Genomic DNA, 24,247 nt, shown 5'->3' on the forward strand with positions numbered 1-24,247 from the left:
TTCGACAGAATACAGACCACTTCGAATTATTTTATTCGATTAAGCTAACGTGCCTATCACGTTGAGGTTGGCTACGCCAGGATTCGTTTTCAGCAAGTAGATATCCACACAAGTGGACCTTGTCGGAGCATATGTAATCCTAAAATGTAGTATCGTGCTACAGATGGCGGTCACTGCGTCATTTGTAGTATTTTCTAAGATATTACTTCTATTTATAAGGGGTCGAAACATTCCACTGAAGGATATTGCCTCTATTTATAAGGTATCGAAAGATCCCACTGTAGGATATTGCCTGTATTTAATGGGTGACCGAGACATGCCACTGAGGGGGTATCGCCTCTATTGATAAGGCGGTCGAAACATCCCATTGAAGTACATTACCTCTAATTCATAAGGTTATCGAGATACTCATAATGTAGTCGAGACTTTCCCCTAAAGGATATTGTTTCTATTCATAAGGAGTTCTAAAGGAAATTGCCTCTACTTTATAAAGTGGTTAAAACCTCCCACTGAAGGACTTTGTCTGTAATTTATAAGGTGGTCGAAACATTCCACTGATGTGTATCGCCTCTATTAATAAGGCGATCGAAATATCCCACTGAAGTACATTGCCTCTAATTTATATCATTAAAGGATGTTGCTTCTGTGTATAAGGTAGTCGGAAAACTTCACTGAAGTGCATTGCCTCTAGTTATAAAGTGACCCAGACATTCCACTGAAGGGTATTGCTTGTGTTTATAAGGTAGTGGGAACACTCAACTGAAGGCAATGCCTCTATTTAGAAAGTGGTTGAAACATACCACTGGAGCATATTGCCTCCATTTATAAGGTGATCTAAACACTACAGTGAAGGACATTGCATCTAATTTATAATGTGATCAAGTCATCCCTCTGAAGCACATTGCCTCTAATTTTTAAGTTGTGTGCAGTATAAGCACTCCACTGAAGTATAATGCCTCTATTTGAAGGATGGTCGAAACAAACCACTCAATGTTACCGCCTCTATTGAAAGTGTAGTCAAGACAATCCACTGTTCGAAATTGCCTCTATTTATAAAGTGGTCCAAACATTCTACTGAAGGACATTGCCTCTAATTTATAAAGTGGTAAAGTCATCCCTCTGAAGCACATTGCTTCTAATTTTTAAGGTGGCCTGACATCCTACATAAAGGTATTGCTTTTATTTATAAGGCAGTATAAACACTCCACTTAATGATAATGAGACACCTGCTTAGCATGGTTTCATGTTTACCTTATAAATAGAAATCAAAGAACAAAGTGCAATAATATTTGTTCCAAGAAATTAGTTCTGACATAGGGGTACCAGAAGGAAGCATACTGAGGCCTTTGCTTTTCCTACTATATATATTAATGATATAACCATTTATTATTATTATTATTATTATGGTCTAAACAATACGCTGAAGGTTATCGCCTCTATTTAAAATGTGGTCGAGACAATCCACTGATCGATATTGCCTCTATGTATGAAGTGGCCTAAACATTCTACTAAAGGATATTGCCTCTAATTTATAAGATCGTCGAGATATCCCACTGGAGGATATTGCCTCTATTTATAAGGCGGTCGAGACACCCTACTGAGGAGTACTACCCTATTTATAAGGTGGTGGAGACATCCCTATGTGGGGTATTACTTCTGTTACTGAGGTTATCCGATATATCCCACTGAGGGTATCACCTCTATTTATGGTCGAGCTATCCTACTGAAGGGCATTGTCTCAATTTTTAAGGTTGGTCGAAACATCCCATTAAAGGTTTTGCCACAAAATCTTCTTAGTCATCTTTCTTCTCCCATTCTTTTTGTATGTCCAAACCATTTCAGTTGTTTCTTTTCTACTTTGTCTATAATATCGTTGTCAACGTCCATGTCCCTTCTAATAATTTCATTGTTGATCCTTTCGAGTCTACAACTCCTTCGTAGGAAATCCATTTCTGTCGCATGTAATTTTCTTCTATTGCTTTTGCTTATATCCCAACTTTTCGACCCGTATGTAATCACGCTCTTTCTTATCGCATTGTATATTCTCTTTTTAGTCTGTTTCCTTATGTTTTTTGCCCATAATATCGAATTTAGTGCTTCAATGGCTTGTCTCCCTTTACGTATCCTTTCTGGTATTTCATCTACACCTCTTATTTCTTCCTTCTCCAATTGTAATGTATCGCATGTGTTACTTCCTACAATTAGATATTCATATTTGTCAAAGTTTATTTTTAATCCTGCTCGAATATATTCGTCGTGTAATTTTCTAACCATATAATTTAGATCTTGCTCATCTTCAGCTATCACCACCTGATCATCGGAAAAATATAGCGAATGTGGTCTGTTCTCACCTATCTGAAGTCCCACAGTATTAAATTTTTTTGTCCATCCCTTTAAGGATTAATCTAAATAAATCTTGAATAGCTGTTATTGGTGTGGGTCTGACTTCCAAATTATTTAGTTTCTCCCATAATTGCGACACTGGAACACTGTCATAAGTCTTTTCAAGATCTATAAGCGCTATGTGAGTTTCTCTATCTTGTTGAGATCTCTTTTCTACTGCTATTTTTAATGTAAAGATGTTGTCTGATGTGGATCTTCCCGCTCGGAAGCCTGACTGTTCTTCCGATTGTTTATTGTGAATATCCTCTTCTAGCAAATTCCTTAGTAGTCTGGAATAAATTCTTCCTATAGTTGGTATTACCGCTATTCCTCGATAGTTGCCTTTAGGGCCTTTTTGGTGAATAGCTGATATAAATGCGGTTCTCCATTCTTTCGGTGTTTCTTCCCCATTTAGACATCTTTGATATAATGTGTCAGTTTCTCTAGTCAGTATTTGACAAGTTCCGGATATATATTTCCTGGTCCAGGCGACCTTCTCAGTTTAATATAGTTTATTACCTCTTGAACTTTTTCTATCTATAGATTTATGTATGGGGTTTCTTGAACCAAAGGTGATTGCAAGTTTGATAACTCTTTACTAAATCAATCAAGCAGACGTATTATAGGAAAGCTGTCTCGAACACAAGTTAGATGACCGCACCCAATCATATAAAGGCAGAGAGTCACAATATAATTCCCAAAGATTACTCTCCTAAGAACACTGTTAACTAGACGTTTCAGTCTTAGGAATTAAGAAACGTGAAACGTATTTGTAACAGTGTCTCAATTATCAATATTACGTATTCAATTACCCCTTTAATTTATAGATGGATTAAAAAATGTGTAAGTACTACTTTGGATATTAAAATTGGAATTGCCTGATAATAGTGTTTGTGCTAAAGTTGGTGACATTGTGACAGTAACAGTAATAAAATAATGTTCGAAGACGTTAAATATAACAGAAAACCGGGTTTGTCTGGATCATCCAGAAGGTTCTGGTACTTGTTTTGTAAGTAATCACATATCTCTTTATGATTCTCTCATCAAATTACTTCAGAATAGCGGTCGAGTATATACGAGGGCGCTACCCGTGTTACAAATGAAGACACCTTTTTTTAAAAATTTGCTTTTTTATTTCTCAACATAGTCCCCTTTTAGAAAGATATACTTCTCCCAATGACCCTGCCATTTTTTTTACCCCTCCAAAAAATAAAATTTGTCGAACTCTCCAAAATCCCCCCTGTCTCGGCGATGACTTCCTCGTTTGAGCTAAATTTCTTTCTCGCTAGTCATTTCTTCATGGTAGGGAACAAGATGAAGTCGCAGGGAGTCAAATCGAGTGAGTACGGGGTGTGCGGCAGCAAATTCATAACGTAATTCATGCATTTTGGCGGCAACAACTCCTGATGAATGTGCCGGTGCGTTACCGTGTTGAAAACGCACCTTCTTTTTCGTCAAATGCGTCCGTGTCTCCTTCAATTTTTTGTCGAAGCGGTCCAATAACTCACTGTAGTATTGTCCAGTGATCGTTCTTCCTTTTCCTAAAAAATCCGTAAAATGATTTCCTCGGTAACAACATTTGCCAGGCTTCCTGGTCGCTCCTATTAAAAACGGATCTTTGCCCACGTTTAAATTCGTTGAAGCAATATCTAACTGTGGTCGTAAATGGCGAAATGTCTCCATAAACAGTATCCAACTTTGTTTTCATCTCCTCGCATTTTTTCCCATCCAAAAACAAAAAGCGAGTTACCAAACGATACTGATCGACGAAACACGTCTCAGTCGAATGGCTGCCAAATCCAAACTAACCTATCAATTTGTCTGAAATTCGTTTTGGCGTGGTTTAATAGATGGCAGCACACGATGACAACACCAATTTCCCTCAGAAATGTCCTCTGTCTTCAAACACGGGTACTTGTTGAACCGCCCTCGTATATTATACAAAATAGAAAATAATAATATACAAGTAATAATTTTCCAAAAACACCAATGTTAAATAGTTGCAATTGATAATAACAATATTGGTTTCTAAATAGTGTAAACTTTGCTAGTCCTGTCTAATTGCTTCTTTTCTGTTTTAATTTCGAAACTGTATAAAAACAGTTACAGAACTGAATTTGTTTTATATTAATTTTTCTAGGGAGATTCAGGTGGGCCCATGGTGATAGATAGTTATATCATAGAGGTAATGACACGTCTACAAGTAAGATAATATCTGCAATAAATCCTTAAGTTCTAAAAAAGTGAATAGATCTAAAGTAAGCCTAAGACTAAGCGCGAAGGGAGTACACGAAAGAATAAACAAACTGTTATTTTAGAGGAACGCGGGAGGCCATTCTAGCTTTATGGGTAACAATAGAGAAAACGACAGAAAAAGGAAATAGTGCGTACATAGGATTTGTAGATTTAGAGAAAGCTTTTGACAACGTTAAATGGGACAAGATGTTAAAAGTACTTAAACATGTAGGGATGAGTTATAAAGACAGAAGAGTGATACACAGTTTGTATAAAGAGCAACAAACAGTTATAGAGCTAGGGATGCAGCGTAGAGATGTAAATATTAGGAAGGAAGTCAGACAGGGATGCACACTGTCTCCGCTACTTTTTAATTTATACATCGAAGACCCCATCAACATCATTAAAGACAGTACAACTGTAGGGATAGATGTGCAAGGGCAAAAGATTAGCATGCTTAGATTTGCAGATGATATAGCAGTAGTAGCATCTAGCAAGGAGGACCTAGAGATAGCTTTAAATAAAATGGAAGCGGTACTGACAGATCAGTACTGTATGAAAATAAATAAAAGTAAAACTAAAATATTGGTATGCAAGGGCAGAAAAAGTAGGGAAAAAGGGGATATAAAGATAGGAGACGAAAAATTAGAAGAAGTGGCTAATTTTAGATACCTAGGAAGTCAGATAAGTCAGGATGGAAAGAGTAGTAGAGATATAAAACAGAGAATAACGCAGGGTCGTGTCGCGTTTAATAAAAAGAAGTCACTTCTATGTTCGCGAACGGGTAATTTAGAAATTCGAAAAAGGTTGTTAAAGGTGTATGTTTAGAGCACGGCATTGTACGGGTGCAAAACATGGACAGTGGGCGCGGCTAGAAGCGTTCGAATTGTGGTGTTATAGGCGGATGATGAGGATATCGTGGGTAGAAAAGTTTAGAAATGAAGAGGTATTGGAAAGAATAGGAGAACAGAGGACTCTATGGAAGTCAATAAAAAATAGGCGAGATAGGTTGGTAGGACACCTTCTCAGGCATGAAGGTCTAGTCAGAGACATATTAGAGGCAGAAACAGGAGTTAGGAGGGGTAGAGGTAGACCTAGATTAGATTACTGTTCGCAAATAGTTAAGGATGTGGGCTGTTCTAGTTTTAGGGAAATGCGAAGTTTAGCTCAGGATAAGAAAGAGTGGAGGTACGTGTCCAACCAGTCTTAGGACTGACGACCTTATGATGATGATGACTTTTGGGAAGAATTCGGGCCTGCTCTCATTAGAATGATTAACCGAACAACTAACGGAAAGCAAAACAATATATCCTATGAAGTGTGGGCTCTCAAATGTAATAGGGACAGCTCGTCATTGTAACTCTACCCTCGTTAAATAAATACCATTATGCTAACTGTTTAATTAATTCATATAAAGTTAAGTCGCATTTTAAATTATGCATGATCAATAACTACTCTATACATAAAATAGTGGCTGTAATTATGATTGGATTGTACTAGAACATTGTTCAAATATAAGTAAGTATAATTATTTGTAAATGTCCAGTCATCATCATCATCATAAGGTCGTCAGTCCTAAGACTGGTTTGACACGTACCTCCACTCTTTCCTATCCTGAGCTAATCTTCGCATTTTTCTAAAACTAGAACAACCCATATCATTAATTATCTGCGAACAGTAAGCTAATCTAGGTCTACCTCTACCCCTTCCGTTTCTACCTCTAATATGTCTCTGGCTAGACCTTCATGCCTGAGAGGGTGTCCTATTAACCTATCTGGCCTATCTCTTACTGACTTCCATAGAGTCCTCTGTTCTCTTACTCTTTCTATTACCTCTTCATTTCTAACCTTCTCTATCCACGGTATCCTCATCATTCGCCTGTTACATCACATCTCGAACGCTCGTAACCTTTTCTTTTCCGCCGCTCCCACTATCCATGTTTCGCACCGGTACAGCGCCCTGCTCCAAACATACAACATTAAGAACTTTTTTCGAATTTCTAAATTAACCGTTCGCGAGTATAGAAATGACTTCTTCTTATTGAAGGCGATTCGACCCTGCGCTATCCTCTGCTTTATATCCTTCCGTCCTGACTTATCTGGTTTCGTAGGTATCTAAAATCAACCACTTCTTCTTATTTTTCGTCTTGTATATTTACATTCGCTTTTTCTTATCTTTCATACTAGTATTTTTGTTTTATCTTTATTTATTTGCATACAGTACTGTTTTGTCAATACCGCTTCCATTTTATTTAAAACTATCTCTAACGCCACCTCGCTAGATGCTAATACTTCTATATCATCTGCAAATCTAAGGATAATAATCTTTTGCTCCTGTACATCTATCCCTACAGTTGTACTGTCTTTAATGATGTTGATCGCGTCTTCGATGTATAGATTAAAAAGTAGCTGTGATGCAGTGTGCATCCTTGTCTGACTCCTATCTTAGTATTTACTTCTCTACGTTGCAGCCTTACCTTTATAACTGCCCGTTGCTCTTTATATAAACTAAATATCACTCTTCTATCTTTGTAACTCATCTCTACATTTTTATGTATATTTAACATCTTTTCCTATTTAACATTGCCAAAAGTTTTTTCTAAATCTACAAATCCTATGTACGCCCTCTTTCTTTTTTCTATCGCTTTCTCTATTGTTACCCGTAAAGCTAGAAACCCAAATTGATCTTCCCCTTAGCTCATCTATATCCACACTGCCTTCCTGCTCTAGTATATCTCCTAACTCGGAGCCTGCGTATACGTTCTGTAAATATTCTTTCCACCTATCTGCCTTTTCCTCATTTTCTATCAAAATGACCCCTGCCTCGTTTCATATATTATTATTACTGTACTCTACATCTCTAAAATTCCTTTTAATTATATTATAAGCCTCATCAGTTTTACCTACTTCAAACTTTTCTTCTACGTCTTTACACATCCTATCAATCCACCGTTCCTTAGCTGCCCTACACTTCCTAATCATCTCTCATTTTATAGCTTTATATCTTTTTTGTCCTTCTTCGCCTGTCCTGTTTTTGTATATCCGCCTTTTTTTTATCAATCCTCAAATTTCATTTGTTATCCAGGGTTTTCTACTTTGTTTTGTTTAAAACCTAATATACCCGTATTTAGACACGTCTTAATGCAGTTCTATTCTATCTCTACGTCCCTGTCATTCGTTTCTCCCACCGCCTTTAGTATTTCGTCTGTTCTTTTACCTAGCATATCACGTGTTTCGTTACATTTTAGCTTTTGTGAGTCAAGACGTCTCCTACCTCCCCTCTTTTTCAGAATTTTCAGTTTAAGATTGGTTTTCATAATTACTTATTTATTATAGTTTTGATCGCTATCTATACCTGCTTCTGGATAACTTCTACAGTCCTTCACTTGATTTTTAAATCTTTGCCTAATAAGTATGTAATCTAACTGATATCTCCCTAAATTACCTGGCATCTTCCACGTATAGCGCCATCTAACGTGATGGTCGACTAAAGTATTCGCGACGGTAAGTTGTGTTTATTTCAAAATTCGATCAGACTATCTGCCCTATCATTTCTATTGCCTAATCCAAAAGAACCTGCTATTGCACCCACTTTACTGCGTTGAAGTCTCCTACAACTATTAGGTTATCCTGCACTTTCACTAAAATTGGCACGCTATATGTGCATAAACCGCTTCTACGTCTTTATCACTGTAAGATGATGTAGGCATGTAGACCTGCACTAATACCGTTTTTACCGGCTTCCAGTTTAATTTAACCATAATTATCCTATCGCTTTTTTGTAAATAACTGTCTACACTCTGCCCTACTTTCCTACGCATTACAATTCCTACCCCCGAATTACCTTCCACCGATCCTGTATGTATTACTCTAAAGTCTCCACTCCAGAAGTCTTCAGCTTCAGGCCAAAGGACTTCACTTATACCTACTATATCTAATTCTAATCTATCCATCTCTACTTTTAAATTTTATAATTTCTCTACTTGCCTCATTGTCCTGGTATTTCACGCTCCGACTTGTGAAATATTGCATGTACCCCTATTGCACTTATTGATGACATCCCCCGAGGTAGTTCCCGCCCGGACATCCGAATGGGGGACTAGTTTACGTCCGGAGTGCTTTACCCCAGGGGACGCCATCATTTAATATGTGTGTTACGTTTTACTTGGGATATCATAATATGGTGGTTTCCCGTTTCCATCCACATCGCAGTATTGTGCATCAGAGTGCCATACCGATCCTCGTGATCTCTGCCACCCTGGGTACTGAAAGAGCTGCTGCCCTCTTTCAGGGACCTGTCTCAGTCAGGTTTCTCTTTAAGAACCCCCATTATAATTGAACCTATGATCCGGCTCCCTAAATCATCGAAATTAGCAAGCCGATTAACCACTTTGGTTTGTACAAGAATTTTGTCAAGGTTCAAATCCCGTGAGATCGGAAAATATTTAGTATGAGGTTTTCATCTTCTATTATTCTATTTTAGTAATTAAGTTTTGTAGAAAAATTTCGTCTCTTTATAACAGGTGTACATTATTCACACGTGAATAAACGAAAAAGTGGCGTTTATTGACATTTAAAATGTACATTAAAACTTGAATTTGTGTATCATAAACATTACTCTCTTTTAATTAAACCTTATTATTACTATCAAAGTATAAATATGGCACATTTGAAATCAGTTCGATTCGGTCAACAATTACTTTATCTACAAAAGAATAAAGACTTTCATTTCTAGAAGTGCGTTTTCGCTTAGGATGAAATCGCCAAGACTTGTTTCTCTCTTGCTGCGGATTCAATTCTGATTCCACAACCCATGGCTTTGGTCATTCGTCCCTTATTTATACATATTTATATACATATTTATAAATTTATATACATATTTGTCAATCAAAAATTGCATGGCTAATGGTTCAAAATTGCATAATGTAGTTTTAATTCGGTAAGCTCTATTCGAGCACGTAATTCTTTTTCTTCTTTCTGAAAACCGTTAAAAGCAATCACACAGATTCAACACTCTTCGTTACTTTAACTATTTCATAGGCTCTCTTACAAATTGTTGGAAACTGCAGTTTCTTCAGAACAATCTTCGTTTCTTGATTAAGTAAGGTGCTTTCATAACAATTATAGCTTGAACTTGGGTCTTGTAAATTAATTACTTTTTCTATCAATGTATACCTTTCTTCAAGCAGTTTCCTCTCTCTCTACGTAATAGCGTCGATTTCACATTCTACTTCTTTCTCTGATAATGTGTTTACGTACAGTCCATAGAGAATATTTTCTGTAGTACATTTTGTATATCATCGTACTTGTATCTTAAGTTATTATCAATTACAGGCTTATCACAGGGACAGAGTTCTTCTATTCTACATCCTTTTTTATATTTTTTCCTTTGCGGTTTAGAAAGTAGGTTTCAAGTCTGTGCTCTGTCGGTTTTACTTTGTGTGTATTCATTATTTATAAAAATGACGACAGGAGCAATATGTTTGCATCCTCTTCTGCTGAGACCAGCTTTACAGGCGCAGATGGTTTTTAAAATAGAGCGATTCTGCTTTAATTGTAAATAAAAACAATCATAAAATACAATTAGTATACAATCTATTATTGTGAGAAACATGGACAGTAGACGCGGCGGAAAAGAAAAGGCTAGAAGCGTTCGAAATGTGGTGTTATAGGCGAATGATGAAGAGGTATTAGAAAAAATAGGAGAACAGAGAACTCTATGGAAGTCAATAGTCAGAGACACATTAGAGGCATAATCGAGAGTTAAGGGGGTAGAGGTAGACCTAGATTAGATTACTATTCGCAAATAGTTTAGGATGTAGGTTGTTCTAGTTTTAGAGAAATGAGAAAATTAGCTGCGTATAAGAAACGTAACTCCACTCTCGTTTCCAAACAGTCTTAGAATTTACAACCTTATAATGATGATAATCTATTATTATAATATATTCTACAAAATCTTTATATTACCAAGTTTTAAATATTCATACCTCGATAGTTACTTCGTATGCTGGAGCTGTTACTTTTGTTTGTGGTAAAACTTTTCCTTTTATGATCCGACCACATTCATCGATAATTTACTCCACTTCTATGACATGGTTATTTTCAAGAAGATTTTTTCCTGCATCACATATTGAGATGTACTTATATTGTAGCGAGTACGGGAGTGTTTGTTTGCGATCGATTCGCCGACTAGCCGCGGGCACCTTTCTTCATGTGCTCCGTATTTGTAAATGTGTTATAATTAATGGACTAAATAGGGTAGCTATCGTCCGTTCCATTGTGGTATCCCGTGTACCTCACTGCTTTTTATTTCTACATTTACATACCTTTTGATAGCGTTTGTCATCAGAATAAGTTGGTTTTCGCTTCTTGAAAACTACATTTTATAATAAAAGCACTCATTTTTAATGTACACTCCAATTTTTCATTGAGGAAAACGTATAAATTAAGAAACACAGTAACTTCTACATAGTACGAACCACCTAAATTGTGTCATTCTTTATCCACGAGATGGCGCTGGGTTCACATTGAAAGATACGCAACTAGTCTATAAAGTACGACATGATGTTATTAAACAATAGGGTGTGTCTACATTTTCTGCATGGATTAAAACGATTTGTTGAACTGAAACTTCTTTATCGACGGTAGAAAGGAAGTTTACTAGGGCTTAAAACCGAAAAGTGTAACGTCACAGCGTCACGCACCTCGTGTAACCCCTGGTGGACATGTCCAAAAGGAGTAATTAACAGGCTTCAGAGAGTCAAAATCCATAAAAAATTCATAATATTACTTGCAGTCTGAGTCTTCATTTTTAAATATAATGCTTACCCTTAAAAAATTATTTTAATACTTTTTGTAATAAGTCAGGGGTCAAAAGTCCCCCTTCGTATCAGCATTTTTTGGCCTATCAAATATCATGAACAGAATTTAGATTTAGTAGATACCAGGTAACTTATATCTAGTAACAAATTTACCTGTAATCTATTAGTTTGCCTAATTAGTTTATATTAATATTAATACCAATTCATAAACAGGGATAATCTCCCTATGTCAGCATTTACATGTAAATATTTCCTGGTTTAATAAATTTCAAATTTCAAATAACAATATTCTAGCGCGAGAATGAGAGCAGATGTTTTTTTTTTATTGTTACATGTATACGTTAATTCAAAATGATCACAATAAAAACGTGTTGATCCTCATACTTTTATGAAATATCGAACGCAAAAAAAAATTTATTGATCATACAATTCATAATATATTTTGACATTTCACATGAGATACATCATATTTAGGTATACACCTACACTACAATTCATGTTTAGATATTAAAAAGGCATCCCAATTATCGTCTATCATATATAACAAACATTATTTGTTTACAATACAAATCAAAAAATAAGTAAATATTATCTATACTACGCATAAGTACAAATATGTACATCATCGATTTTAAAAACTGATGACTAAATAACAGCTTAACCAAGTACTGATTAACACAAGCCGCTATTTTAATGACAAACTGATTACATTACCACCTTGGAGGCCCATGAATAACAGGTCCTGGTGGTGGGGGGATACCACCCGGAGGAGGTAGGTGGTGATGTGGCGGAGGTCCATGAGGCCCTGGTGGTGGAGGACCGTGGTGATGTGGAGGAGGGCCATGAGGCCCTGGTGGTGGAGGACCATGGTGATGTGGAGGAGGACCATGAGGTCCTGGGGGTGGAGGCCCGTGGTGATGTGGGGGTGGTCCATGAATTGGTCCTGGGGGTGGAGGTCCGTGGTGGTGGTTACCTGTGATAAATAATGATGATGACGACTTTGACCTAATAGAGATCTAAACATGGCCACCGATTCAAATAACTGTCTTAATAAAAAAATATTCTGAGCAGAGAAAACAGTTGTGTTGATAAAAATGTGTTAGACATTAAAACCATTTCTGAAGTATTTTGACATATGCTTGTGGAAAAATAATCGGTTCAATATCATTTAAGAAAAATTGTGTATATTGTACGTGTACGTATATACAAGGTGTTCCAAGCAGACGGGTTTCTTCAATAACTTATTTACAGTTAAAAATATCAAAAAAGTTTCTGACAAAAGTGGTACCATATCTTCATATCCTAAAATTATTTTCGATTACACAGAGTGTCCCGTTTATCCTGGAGGCAACTTAATTTCATTTTTTCAAATGGAATTCCCCTTTTATTATTGCATATTTGAATTTCCCGTTACATTTAAATACCACTTTGTTAACCATTTATTATGTCTAAAATGCACCAATTTCCATAAAATTCGCACTAAATAAATAAATAGGTTGTTGCAGTGCTCTGCGTCATTTTGAATATCTCCGAAACAAAACCATACAGAGGTGTGCTATTTTCACACATAGCCTGTGGAAGAAAAAGCCTACTATTTGTTCTTTTGAAATTCATTGAAGTCTATCACTACCAAAACAAATTGTTTCGAACTGGCATAACTATTTTTTATGGAATGCCATACTTTTTGTCAGCTCATCATGTGCAAATTTTTTTATAATGCCAATTCATATCAGAATATCATGTGCCTTGGTCAGCGATTCGCTTTTACCCACCTTTGCTTCCTACGAACATCAATTCCGTATGCTTAAAAACGTGTTGAGTAACGTTTCGTTTTATACGTTAATTTCTGAACTACCTAACTATGGCTTTGAGTGAAGATAAGAGGACAGATACAGATATTCATTTCCATTCGAACATACAGTTTTAGGGTACTTTCTAAGTGCAGATTTCACTGTTTCGCTGTTAAAAACCCACTGTAGCACCCTGCGGAAAGCATCTACTCGATGATTACGAATGTTTGGATATCGCTGAGCATACACTTAAGATGCCAGGACTGGTTTTCGCCCGCATTCCCCAAGGACAAAACCAAGTTTATCTTTACTCAAGGTCATAGACTAGGCACTGGGCAGTTCAAAAATTAACAACGTATAAAATGTTACTCAACACTATCTAAAACACACGGAATTGACGTTCGTAGGAAGCAAAGGTTTGTAAAAGCGAATCGCTGACCAAGGCACACTTGATATTCTGATATAAATTGATATAAAAAATTTTAATTTTCTTAAAAAATGTTAGTCGTAGATAGTAACATCCTTATATTGGACGAAAGGAAATAAAATTTTGCACATGATGAGTTGACAAAAACAATTTATATTCAAAGTGGTAGATTTCAATGAATATGAAAAGTACATGTTTATGTTAATAGTGCAAATAGTAGGCTATTTCTTCCACAAGCTATATGTTTAAAATAGCACACCTCTGTATGCTTTCAATTCGGAAGTATTGAAAGAGGTGCAGAGCACTGCAACAACCTATTTATAAATTTATTGCAAATTTAATGGAAATTGGTGGATTTTAGACATAATATATGGTTACAAAGTGGTATTTAAATTTGCCTCGAGAAAAAACGGGACACTGTATAATCGAAAATAATTTTAGAATATTAAGATTCTTATATGGTACCACTTTTATAAGAAACTTTTTCGATATCTTAACTGTAAAGCAGTTATTGAAGAAACCCGCTTGCTTGAGACACCCTGTATATATAACTGCAGAATATAGATGCTCCTTACTTGAGGAAGCCTAAATTTTTAATAATTACATGAACTATAGTTGGGACGTTTAAAATTGGCATAGTCTGCAATAAAACTGTCGCATTTACTTCCTTCTCTCATTTTACTAATTAAACTAGACCGGTTGCTGGTAGAACGCCTAGTTCTACTCATAAATATCGTAAACATAGAAAAAAAATGTCAGGTAGAAACTGCAGAACACTAATGAAGAAAAAGCTACAACATTACACCAATTAATGTGTAACAGAAAGAGATGCAGACAAGCAGAATTTGAGCATGTTGTCAGCATCGGACTTCAAATAAAGTTCAGCAGTGTCAGGAATTTAGAAAAGCAAAAAAGCTTGTTTAAAGATATAATTCCAACCAGGCAATTATAAAGACGATCCTGATCTTTAACGTACCTATGCAACCTACTCTAACAGCTGCAAAGCTTACTTTTATTCGGTTATCTCTTTTCACATTGTCTGTCCTACTAATGATCATTTCCTAACTTATCAAGGGCGTCTTCAAAACGCAACAAATTACAACAGTCCCAAGTGGAAACAAAAAAGAAGATACGTCGATTCTCGCAGATAATTTATTGCGAACTTTACCAATTTTGATCGTCCCGACTATAAATATCTACTAACAGCGAAGATTGCAATTGTAAGTACAATCAAATGAGGCTAACAACAATGGAATGGTCACAAATTTTAATTATATTTTAAGATAAAATGAAAATTTTAACAACACATAAGTGCTTATTTAAAAACTGAATGTCGTTCTTACCTGGTGCAGGCATTGTAATTGATTAATATATCTATTTCCACACGACTTAAAATACCGACTTTCGATGATTATCCACACATAAATATATCGAAACTGCTCTTTGTATCTTATCTCATATTAGATAATAATATAAAAATAAACATGAACATATAGAATTTATTTTATGCGTCGTAATTATCGTGTAAATTCGAACAGATATGATCAATATATCTGATGATGTCACTTACCAAATAATAGTATCTTAAGCCTTAACTTTCACTTTAAAAGGATTAGTTTACCGTAATCAAAAATTCCAATTATTCACGTAGTAAATTATATTTGAAAAGATCAGTAAGCTATTCCAAAAATTTTACTGGGATATCAAGGTTCGTATTTTATCATCATCATTAGGTCGTCAGGTTTATGACTGGTTGGGCACGCACCTCCACTCTTTCCCATTCTGCGCTAATCTCATTTTCCTAAAGCTAGAACAACCCATATCCTTAACTATTTGTGAACAGTAATCTAATCTAGGTCTACCTCCCCTAACTTCCGTTTCTGCCTTAATATGTCTCTGACTAGACCTTCATGCCTAAGAAAGTGTCCTACTAACCTAACCGCCTATTTCTTATTGACTTCAATAGAATCCTTTGCTCTCTTACTCTTTCTAATATCTCTTCATTTCTAATCTTCTCGGTCCACGGAATCCTCATTGGCCTGTAACACCACATTTCGAACGCTTCTAACCTTTTCTTTTCTGTTCGTATTATTCCTTTTTTTTTTATTTAACTTTTTCGGATGTTTCACTCCCACCATTTTTATTTGGCTATTTTTTTTATTTTAACAGCTCTGTTTCATTTAGTTAAATCCCAGGTCTAACAATTTTTGGTTCTTTACTTAGCAAGATAGCTCCCGAATTACGTTTTTGACATTTTTGATCTTTCACAATAAAGTAGTGATTGTTGTACTATTTATATAAATTTGGCTAACCTTCATGATATTTTGAATATTTTTAATTAACGATTAATGTAAATCAAAGGTGAACATTTTTTCCTTAAATTGGACAATCAACGGTGGTGGAAAGGCAGTCCCTCCGACCTACACTGTGGTGCACAACCGATGGCGGAAGGTCCTCATCAGCCTCGTTTTAGGAGCTATAGGAACGGGTAGGTGATGATGTTTAAGATAAGGAAGATGAGACGGACAAAATGAAGGCAGAAAAGAAGTTCATTTACCTAAATGATTCAAGGAAACCACAGCGAAGTACCTGGGAGGTTATTCCATGGTTTATTTTGTTTAACGTGGTGAATATTACCACGGCCCCCGGGCGCAGGATTGAAATACAGTCAATCGATCAGCACACGATGACTGGAGCCACCGCTACAGTTTCTCCTAGAGTCCAATCTTAAACGGCTGGGTAGGCAAGAGCCGAAAGCCCCCGAACATCCCATAGTACCATCTTTATCACTGATCGGATGTTCGAGGAACGATTTTGGCTATCACTAGCCTAGAATACTAGTGCCAAATACTTCACTGAATACTTATCAATGATCTAAACCTCTAGGTCACACCGGCCGCTTGCTAAGGTTTCGTAGAAAATAGGGAAACCTATATAATTGCAGTCTGTTTAAAGTTAATGTACGGAATATACATTTAGAATAATAACCTTAACTTGGAAAATCGCAAAACTATTTAGAACCTGCTAAATTAAAATTAAACTTCCTAAACATTTATAAAACAATGCAGAAAGTTAACGTTACACAAATTGCTGCCTTATGAGTAGAATAATAACATAAAAATTATTTTGTTTATGTTTGTAAGTTACAGTTAATCCTTTATCAAATCGGTAAAAATATTTTGTTAAATAACAACCGCAAAAGCATAAAATTTATTGGTTGTAGAATTCAAAATAAGCTTTGACATTGTATGAGTTAGGTCATAACCGATACATATAAATTGCGTCAATCATTAGTTATTAAAAAGGAATTTTTATTATCAACAACAAATATTTATTTATTTGCAAGTGAAAAATACAACAAGTAAGTAAATACACAGTATCATACACGTACACCACACATGCGTGTATTTTACATTGCACACAGACATAAAAAGATTACATCGTCGATTATAAAAACAGATAATTAAATAATATTTTATCAGAAATTGATTAAGGTAGGCTGCTTAGCATCCTGGAGGCCCTTGAACAACTGGTCCAGGCGGAGGGGGAACTCCACCAGGGTGAGGAGGCCCATGGCTGGGTGGAGGTGGATTGTGACCGTGAGGAGGAGGCCCATGAACAATCGGTCCTGGAGGTGGAGGTCCATGATGGTGTAAAGGAGGTCCATGAACATTTGACCCTGGGGGTGGAGGCCCGTGGTGATGTGGACCTGACGACATTGACATAATTCAAAGAACGTTTGATTCGTTTATCCGCGTGTCAGAGCTTTGGCTCATATTTAAAATAAAAGTAACACAAGTACGTACAGGATATAAATCTTAATTGCAAACATTAATTTCGATCTATAAAAGAAATGTGGTAAGAATGTGCTATAGAAAGGGTAAAAGCAAATTATTTGTATAACAAAAATATTTTATTAAAATAAAATTAAATAGCGGTCATCCTTTTTCTGAAGAGACTAGCTAACATATTCTATGTTTGTATTTTTGTAAACTTGTTTGTATGAAACCAGAGTAAAAAAGTATTATCACTTTCAATTGTTTTGGCTTTTATTATGAGCAGTACGCCTACTGTATACTAAGTTAACTAAAACATAGTTAATAAAAATAAATAAAATGTGGTGGACTTATTGGCCGTTGGTTCATTAAATAATAGAGTTCAGTAGTTTAGGAGAAAATCGACACTGCTTGCTTGAAATTGCGTAACAACATCAAATAAATAGTAATAGCAACAATAAGCTTTTATTATTATATATTGTAATAATTGTACAATATTTTTTTGGTAATTCTTTCTACTCTACTATGTTGCTGCAAAGAAGGGATTATGTTTTTCTCGCGTTTCTTGGTATATATGATCAATATATAATTATGGGATTCTTTATTTCCTCGAAACATCCAAACGAAAATGGATAAATTTTAATCAATGAGATAGAGCATATTCTTTTGTCTAACCGTGAATCTTGAATCGCTCCTTTAATACTCGGGAATTGATTCTAATGCATTCGATTTGAATCAATTCAAAGACTGATTTGTTCAGAATAAATCGACAAGCCTAATTCGATGATAACAGACTTGGCTTCGTTTTTTTAAAATCAAAATGGCAGTCGTAAAATACAAAATGGCGGTAGAGTCGAAAAAAATAATTGGAGCAACTTAGTGACTGGCATATCTCTGAATAGATCATTCAGCTTCTAACGCTATTTTACACGTATAAGCTCCGTTTAATAATTCATACAATCTGAAAATTGTGTATTTAGGATTGTAGGACGAATTTATTAGATACGAACATAAATAAGCCTACTTAAGGTCTCATCAGAACAGTATTTATAAACAAGAATTAACAATATATCAAAATAAAGATTCAAATTTAAATAATCAAAAAACCTAATTTTTTTAAAGATTTTCAATTTGCCCTTATACCTAGATCTTGTTTCCATCTTTTTTATTCGCCTTTTTTATAGTCGGATTATTTTGATTTTTTTAATTTAAATTTTTATTATATGCATGGCTGCCCCATACACATCTCGTTGTTGTTTTTATTTACCTATTCATATACCTTTGTAGAAATGCAAACATCTAGTAAGCGCATGATATACTATTAATTATGTGGATATGGAATTTTATTCTTTTTCTTGTTCTCTTTTATATCAAATTCAAGCAATAGCAATATCATTATGATTAATTAGCTTAAGCTAAAGGGCCAAAATTTACAAAAATTTTGAATTTTTTGGAAAAATTAAAAATAATACCATATTCTATTTAAGTATGTTACTGTATGGTGAGTCAAAGCTATTAAGTAAAGTATGGACATTATTGAAGTTGTAATTAAAAGCATTTTTGACTAAACTTCAAATAAATTTTCCCATTTTGACATTGGCCCTTTTAGCTGCAAGCCACAGAAATTCGATTTAGCACGAAATCCAAATTTCAAAAAACTTAAATACCTATTTAAAAAACTGGATGGCGTTCTTACCTGGTCCAGGCATTGTTTATTGTCGTAGATTAATAAAATTTATTCACCAGGCTAATAACTCTGCACACTTTAATACCGACTTTCGATTTTTATCCTCATATAAATACATCAAAATTAATACGTTGGTATCTTATCTCGTAGTAGATAATAAAATGAAAATAAATATCAACTTTTTTCCACACATCTTTATTATCGTTGAGATTCGAACAGTTTGTTGCCAATATATCTGATGATGTCATTGTAATACCGGCAATACATTGGTATCTTATTAACAGTTAACACAAGCCCATACGAAAAACCCAAACATACGATTGGTCAACGAAGTACATCATCACTTTAATAGAGCTTTAGCATTTAAAGAAATGGCGCATCGTTACAAAACATTTACAGAGGAACTGAGGTTTGAAAAGGACGATAGTTAAAATCTCTAAATCATTCATTTATGACTAAAAGCAAATCGGTAATGTGTTTAGCAAGGCCAATCAGTGCAAAAATTTTAAAGATCGCATTTCGAGCATTCTTGATTTCAAAATGTTGTTCAAAGATTTTTGAAAAATGAGTAGAAAAACTTAATTTGCCATCCTCCACTCCACTGCTTTGGAATTTTGGTGCGCAAAGACAGTTTTAACATAAACGTTATTATTACTTTTTTTTGTTTAATTACCAATAACAGAAATTCGATGTTGTCTGTATTCTGTCGAAATTTTCCAGACACGGATCGCGATTTCGATCTTGTTGGATCTCATCAGCTCGTCGTAGACTGTTTCGACAGAACACAGACCAATTTTACCTGCTGTCTTAACAGCGCGTTTTATAAAATCCCACAAATGGCGCGGTAAACGCCATCTGTAGTACAATGCTACATTTTAAGATCACGTATGCTCAACAAGTTCCATTTAAATAAATGGATATCTACTTGCGTCAGGCCTGTAGTTAATTAGTTTGCCCATAAGGACATCCTTTACACTTTACAGAAACGCGTCTGAAAAAAGAAATGCTGATACATAGTAAGAATAGTGTATATATAATACAAAGTAAGGATTCTTTATTGATTTTTTTTATACATATAAATGATATAAAGGTGATACCTTTAATTTGAAACATGATGCATATAGATATTCACGAAATTCATGGCGAATTGGTTCCACAGAAAAAAGAGTTATAACGGCAATTGCCTGATAGCGAAGACGATAGTGATATTGATGATACTGATATCAATACAGGGTGTTTCTGAAATAAGTAGCAAACATATAGAGCAAGAAAACTAAGTAAATGATTGGTGGTCCGAAAGTTCACCGTTTTCATGAAAAATGTGTCTATTTGAAAGTAGAGGCAAGTGCTGGTAGATCACGTAGGAAAATATGACAATGCAACGCCACATTGAACATAGGTGTTGCATTTCGTTTCTATTTTTGTATTCATGCATTGTTCGTTATCGGAATTGAACTGGCGTCCTCCCGAATGCTGAGCAATCGCCTAAACCTCTAGGCCATGCCGATCGGTCTCCACTCGATCTCGCTACAACAATTTATAGAGATTACCCGATCCAGAATGTTCCAATATATACCTTATAGAAACCTGGTCTTCTATGGCAATATGTATGTTGGGTTGCCTACAATGCAATTATCTTTAAGGTGATTAATGGCACGAACATTCACATCCAGGTTAAACTGTACAAAATCTTAATTGTAAGATGTTTCTTCAATTTGAAAAAGCTGAGGCAATTTATAAAAGTTTGTTTCAAGCTTACATTTCTACATGAGTGAAACAAATGGAAAACCTTTAAAAATTTTATTTTTAAACAAACACAAATATGATAAGATTAATCACACAATTGGTATAAACTTATAATACGTGCAAAATGTATCATCGGTTCTAACAGGTGATTATTTCCAGGTTACTTAGAACCAGTAAAAGTTGTCTGCGATCCTACGAACAAATTAAGTAGGTAATTTACTACTGTGGAGGAGCATTAAGAACTGGTCCAGGTGGAGGTGGAACATCATAAGAAGAGTCATGACCATGTAGGGGTGGCCCGTGACTTTCAGGAGGTGGCCCATGAGTATAAGGAGGGGGTATTCCATGTGTATGAGGTGGGGGTATCCCATGAGTATGAAGAGGGGGTCCAAAACATTGTGGCGGAGGTCCGTGACTATGTGGGGGAGGCCCGTGAACGTTTGGCTGTGGAGGTGGAGGGTAGTAGGGCGGTGGAGGACCGTGATGATGCTGCTCTGAAAGCAAATTATAATGATATTAACATGATCAGTGAGCAACGACTGCATATGCAGTGACCCAGTTAAAACAAAATCAAAACATTTAATTTTCCTACAGTTCTAACTTTGTATAAATCTAATCATAGCTATCAATTGATGAAAGTGCAGAAGTATTCAGCCGAATCGAAATTACATACTAACAATGGCACAGAGAAATAAATGCGCGAAATTGAATTACTTCTATTTTGTTGTGTAAAACAATGTGAAATAATGTTATAGTAATCCTTAAAGTAAATTTTTGAAGGTTGAAGGTGTACCATCCCTATGACCCGTTATGATTTATATGCAGATAATTACATTATATTAGCAGAAATGCAGATATTTAAAAAAATTGAAATGATTTCTTACCTGACATTATCTTTGTTTAGCAAAATTTATTCAGCGGTCTGATTCTACACTGTAATACCAACCTTCAACGATTGCATACATATAAATAGATTGAAATTGCTCTTTATATCTTATCGCCCTTTGGATAATAAGATTAATAATGTACAATTTATTTCGCACGCATTTTTATATTCATTAGACATAAATATATCGAAACTGCTCTTTGTATCTTATCTCATATTAGATAATAATATAAAAATAAACATGAACATATAGAATTTATTTTATGCGTCGTAATTATCGTGTAAATTCGAACAGATATGATCAATATATCTGATGATGTCACTTACCAAATAATANTAGATTGAAATTGCTCTTTATATCTTATCGCCCTTTGGATAATAAGATTAATAATGTACAATTTATTTCGCACGCATTTTTATATTCATTAGTCTATATTATTATCAGTGAAATTACCCTATTTTTTTGGCAAGCTCTGCTGTGAAGATTTTCCTTTCCTTATTTCTAATACCATTTAGATGAAAGAATTTACGATCCAAACCGAAGCACAGTTATTCAAGACTTTGCAATATTGTTTTGACTTATTAGGCCATTATCAACAAGTTGAATTGAAACTTCTCAAACCTGTCAAAACAAAAATTAGTTTGTATATCTCAGAAACAAAAAATACTTAAAGGAATGCCGTTTCCAAGTCTGTTTCTGAAAGGAAAAGCCTATCACTTACACATACGTGTGATGTAGCAAATACTTTTTAAATATATATCGAACTTGTGTATGCCAATATTTACAAATTCAATCAGGAAAGTACCGCTTTGGAGGCGTCCGGACCCTAGCACTACCGAAAACCAACGCGCCCCTCTCTGTCGGCACCCTCTCCAATCGAGCTGACCCGATGTATACCGATAACCACCCATATTAAATATAAAAGTTTTCCCTAGTTGGAACATTGTATCCCTTCCCCCCTGTCAAATTATTGGCAACTACTTCCGACCTCCCTGACGAATACCTCAATTACCTGGATAACCTACCCAACTCCCTAAAATAACCCCACACACACATATACACACCTAAACACACACACACACACACAAACGCATTCTCAAAACAACAATCACATTAAACTCTGAAAAACAATTGGCTGAAGAGGGCCTTGATTGATCCTTTAAGAGGTAGAGGGGTTTTAGTCGGTAGGTCCGAGGACATCTTCCTCGGGAATCCGACACTACGCAGTCGTACAGATGGCTTGAAGATTTCCCCTCTTCCACGAAAACAAAAAAAAAAGGAACATTGAAGACCAAACCTCTCGACCTTTATCACAGGCGTTCTCAATGCCAAACAAATATTCTGGGGCTGCCGACCTAATGATAAAAAAGGCATTTCCCTTCTTGCCAACTCTCTTGATTCTCTCCAATATCCCACGCACTTCCCGGAATGTCTCAGTTACCTTCCAGATATCCATTCTTCTCCACCTTCCTGTCCTAATCGAAATCGGCCGCCCAACTTACAACCCCTCCAAAGCTAATAACCTCATTAGATTAGCTACATTTCCAATACACCCTTGAGATATCTTCATTTAAGTGCACTCAAATTTTCACAATAGCGGAACTCGATGAAGCTGTAAATCTCAATTGAAACGAACTTACCAGCGCCGTCGAGCACTCCACAATCTCCCGCCCCTCCTCCTTATCCTCTCCAATCGAAACTTTCCTCAGACATTCTTCAATTCGTTAAGAGGAAAAACAAGACCCGCCGTCTGTGACCCCGCACACCGTGCCAAATTAAATGTCCTTTAGTGAGAACTCAAAATTCGCCTCATCGAATTCCGTAGCGCATCCTTCGACGATTATATCACTCAGGCAAAAACACACTCCCAAAGCACTTGGAAAGTGATTCGCTAGTGCTCCCCATTGTCTACCTCTCCCCCTACTTTTCAGTCGAGGAAGATGCTGCGAACTCTGTATGCCTTCAATGTCGACGCTTTATCAAGAGGTTCGCGAACCTCGTCCGGTCTCTTAGCCGGCTGACCTTTTTGGACCTCTCTCAAAGTCCAAACTGCTAGTCGATGGACCGAGCTATTACCAATACCATCCGCTACTGCAGAATTCTGTGCTATTATCATCTTGGAGGAGCTCGTTCTCCAGTATGACACCCCGAACCAATGATTGGTGACAATGGGACTCAATTCGTGAAGTGATGCAATATCTGGCCTACACCTTAGGAATCACCCAGAATCTTACTTCGATTTAACATCTAGCCGCCAATCCGGTAACGAGAAAAAAATCGGGATTAGAAGATTCAACTTGCCATTACAACTCCCGTGGACCAGGCCCAATGAAACGAGATCCTACCCAGTGGCCGATTTGCTTTAAACGCCGATTGCAGCTGAACAGGTTTCATGCCCGCCTACCTAACGTTCAGAAGAGAACTGCGCACCTCCGATGACGCACAGCGAGATCTTCGAACCATAGATAAAACTGACAATTTCATGTTGGAAATTACC

The 24,247-nt window shown here is 35.9% G+C and overlaps 2 protein-coding genes across 2 annotated transcripts; both read right to left on the bottom strand.

The window, feature by feature from the left end:
• Positions 1–16,962: 16,962 nt before the first annotated feature.
• Positions 16,963–19,233, bottom strand: LOC108742091 (histidine-rich glycoprotein-like). The gene is made up of 2 exons (XM_018477115.2): positions 19,127–19,233; positions 16,963–17,363 (listed from the first exon to the last, which is right to left on the bottom strand). The coding sequence occupies exons 1-2, from the start codon at positions 19,137–19,139 to the stop codon at positions 17,158–17,160; spliced, it is 219 nt and encodes a 72-aa protein (XP_018332617.1). The 5' UTR covers positions 19,140–19,233; the 3' UTR covers positions 16,963–17,157.
• Positions 19,234–20,903: 1,670 nt separating this feature from the next.
• On the bottom strand, positions 20,904–21,857 carry LOC108742082 (pollen-specific leucine-rich repeat extensin-like protein 4). Its single transcript, XM_018477104.2, has 2 exons — positions 21,748–21,857; positions 20,904–21,357 (listed from the first exon to the last, which is right to left on the bottom strand). The coding sequence occupies exons 1-2, from the start codon at positions 21,752–21,754 to the stop codon at positions 21,083–21,085; spliced, it is 282 nt and encodes a 93-aa protein (XP_018332606.1). The 5' UTR covers positions 21,755–21,857; the 3' UTR covers positions 20,904–21,082.
• Positions 21,858–24,247: the final 2,390 nt, after the last annotated feature.

Source organism: Agrilus planipennis, unplaced genomic scaffold (assembly GCF_000699045.2).
Source record: "Agrilus planipennis isolate EAB-ADULT unplaced genomic scaffold, Apla_2.0 scaffold94, whole genome shotgun sequence".
In the NCBI taxonomy this organism is placed as follows: domain Eukaryota; kingdom Metazoa; phylum Arthropoda; class Insecta; order Coleoptera; family Buprestidae; genus Agrilus; species Agrilus planipennis.